Source organism: Arachis ipaensis, chromosome B02 (assembly GCF_000816755.2).
Source record: "Arachis ipaensis cultivar K30076 chromosome B02, Araip1.1, whole genome shotgun sequence".
In the NCBI taxonomy this organism is placed as follows: Eukaryota; Viridiplantae; Streptophyta; class Magnoliopsida; order Fabales; family Fabaceae; genus Arachis; species Arachis ipaensis.
This window is the reverse complement of record NC_029786.2, coordinates 87928938-87932340: the sequence shown is the minus strand read 5'-3', so window position 1 is coordinate 87932340 and position 3403 is coordinate 87928938. Positions and strand designations below refer to the sequence as shown.

Below are 3403 nucleotides of genomic sequence, written 5' to 3'. Positions count from 1 at the left end.
ATTAAATTTATATACTTAAATAAGATAGACAATAATTTTATGTCGTAAAACATAAACGAATACACCAACATATTTGTTAATTACTCAATACATTATATATGAATTGCAAGCACTGCGCTGCTGGCGTATTTATAGACTAAATTTGAGTATATATATATATATACAGACAGAATTCAAGGAGTGGAGTTATTATTTGATGAAAGTGGGTATAAATTTAGAGTTAATATATTTAATATTAGATTAAGAAAAAACAAACAATACATAATATGTTATATTTTTATTAATTAAATTATTATAATTTAAATTAATCCTAACAAAAGAATTTAAAATTATAATTTCAATTTTATCACGTACATAGCACTGGCTATTAGACTTGTTAATATATATATACATTCAGATTTTTTCTTGGGTTAGTGGCAGTCGCCTTAATTATTATTTCCTTAGCTTGCTTGTATCTGTTTTATTTATAAAAACATATAATAATTGTAATAACTTTTTGGCGCCAATATTTGGGGGGAAAAAAAGTATGAACATACGTAGGACTAATTAATGGGTTATATACTTGTATACTTAATTATATCAGGAAGAAAGAATGTTGATGGAAAATATGATTAAACGCTAATAATTACCATTAAGCAATGAAATACATAGCAATTTAACCAATGTTTTAAGGGCACCTCGCACTGGTGACTTTAGTTGATATATCAATTTGATAATGACTATCGTGGCTTACTTTGTGCTTCTTCGTTGATGTTAACTACTAACAATTCATGTAACGTGATCTATCTTGATCGTTTCAGTGTTGGAGAATTATTAGGATGATACAGTCTAACAAAATCCAAGATTTATCCGAAATTAAGTTCCATTATGGTTGGAGACTTGAATCAAACTAATTCAAATTCCCAAGTAACTCTGGGAGTCTCCCTAATAACATTGGCTGCAAGGTTTTGTCCAGATGTTCATGTTATCGATCTCCACCTCAATGTTGGCGTTGTGCTCTGCCAACCCCATCTCAGTGCCCTCCATAGATTTGGTGGGATGTTGCCGGTGAACCTATCATTTGTAAAGTCCAGCTGGACTAAACTGCTATTAATTCCCAGAGAAGCGGTTGTTGAACAATGAGATGTTCTTCAGGTGCTTGAGCTCTGTCATTTGCAAAGGCAGCTCACCAGAGAGGTGATTATCATACACATGGACATTCTACAAACCCTGAATCTTTTCCCAAGATCACTTGGGATATTTCCCTCCAGTTGATTGGAATACAGTTGCAACTCTATCAAGGACTTGCAGTTTCCCATTTTGGAAGATATTGAACCGGATAACCGGTTATTAGAAAGACGTAGAAAAGAAAGATGGGTCAGTAAACCAAAGGAGGATGGAAACAAGAGCCAATTCTGATAACCGGTACTAACTATAAATTTTGATTGAATATATATTTGAGTGTGAGGTTAAGGTTAAACTCAACTAAAATTTCAACACATATTGATTGAATCAATAAAAGATGATTAAAATTTATTATTTTTCACCGTCAAAAGTCACTAAAAAATGTTGTAACGAATAATTTTTTATACTGTATCACAAATCCAAATAAGAAAACTCCTTGAAACAAATAAAAAATTAACAAAAAAACCTCCAAATTTAATACCAAATGAACACTGCTGGCCCCGACACTTTGGCGATGCCGGGCCGCCTCGGGATTATGTAGGCCGTTATGACAATGAGTACAACCAATCTTCCTTGAAGTTGTAGGCCCCGGCGACGACTACTGCTGCTTATTTCCCCTTGAGGTTGTACGCGCTAGTAGCAGCCTACGCAATAGTGGCAATCGCAGCAGCCTACGCAATAGCGACTGCCTTGAAGAGTTTGTTGGCGGCAATAAGCCCAGGTAAACATTACAAGCTTTAACATTAGACTCCTCGTGACTCTCCTTCAGGTGACATATTTAGGTTTATCATAGTTCTTCTGATAATCGTCTAACAGTTTCACTCAAGTACTCAACGGACTATTATCAGATGATCCTCGGCCACCCACTTTAATGAGATACACGAATAATTTTAACATATGAATATTTGTTCATTAGTTGTGCCACGACCGTATGAGCCGTATGTTTTCATCGTTACATAAACGGTACCTAATTTAACACAACAAACGTATTTCTCATAATCGTTATCTCATAAATATAATAGTAACATACCTTTTATAAAACAAATTGTCATCTACTTCGGTCGGATATCTATAATAAATCTTTTTCACCTTTTTTTCTCTTGTTGCCCGACGGAATGCAATATCAAATTCTTCAAAGCTATTAAACTGTCGGCCTCAAATGTCATATAAGTAAATATCGATTGTCTCGATCCAAAAACTATACAACCTTCTTCGTCATACACTATTTCACCAATGTCTTTATTAGCTGCTGTACCTAAGCAAAACACAACAAAAACACCAACCAAGCAATTTGATATTATCTACAAAAAATTTTACTATGCAAAATTTCTTTACACGAGAGAAAAGTTCTTGAAAGATGTCACTTTCACTTATTACGGTTTGCCATTCTTTTCCCTCTTACTGTTGTTCTTATGAAAATCTCATCTGTCTTCTTGGTCTTATCAACTCCAATGCTAGTTTCACCATGTCCTTAGCATATTCTTGGCATACATCTCAGTACAACAAAAAGGGTATGTATGTGAAACTAATCAATGTTGTGTGCTAAGGCCTTTATCTCTCACTAATCATGAAAAGTTATCTCTCTTAATCTCTTTAATTTGGATTATGATAAGAGATAAACTGAGTTATTTTTTAATAGTAATTATCTGAAAGATCCCCCACTCCTTACATGTACGGACAATTTCCTTCACAAGCATTTCAAGGGCAGGAGTAGTGTCTTTTTCTCTTAATCATAGGAATCCCTTCTGCTTTATTGAGTTGTTGGATGAAAGCTGGATCCACCTTTCTCATTTTAATTAATCATGACATAAAGATAATATTTTTATATCATATCATAATCAAATTTTATAATTCATCATCTAATAATAAAATAGAAATATTTTCATATAAAGATAATTATAAAATCTTTATGTATCAAAAGTACATGTATAGCTCTGTGAAGCATGGACACTTTGTTGAGCTGTCATGTCTGCGTGTCGGACACATTTTAAATACGACACTCATCGACATTCGTCCGATACGCGTATCTGCTATGTCTCTTAATAAGAAATAAAAAATTTCTCTAAATACACTTGGATTTACTTAAATACTATCACAGGTCAGTGTATCCAACTTTATTCTTGAAAATGAATATAGAAATAGTATATATTATTATTTATTACAATAAAAATATTTTAAATACTTTATATAATTAAAAAAGATATTAAAAATAATTAACAAATTAATTTATATTTAGTTA

At 32.5% G+C, this 3403-nt stretch overlaps 1 protein-coding gene across 1 annotated transcript in view; it reads left to right on the top strand.

Moving 5' to 3' along the window:
- LOC107627558 overlaps positions 1-2036 on the top strand; it is an 18110-nt gene extending 16074 nt beyond the window's left edge. Inside the window, exons 2-5 of the mRNA XM_016330394.1 lie at positions 1101-1176; positions 1266-1356; positions 1750-1885; positions 1981-2036. Of these exons, the coding sequence (XP_016185880.1) occupies positions 1101-1176; positions 1266-1356; positions 1750-1885; positions 1981-2036 (359 nt within the window). The remainder of the gene's footprint in view (positions 1-1100; positions 1177-1265; positions 1357-1749; positions 1886-1980) is intronic.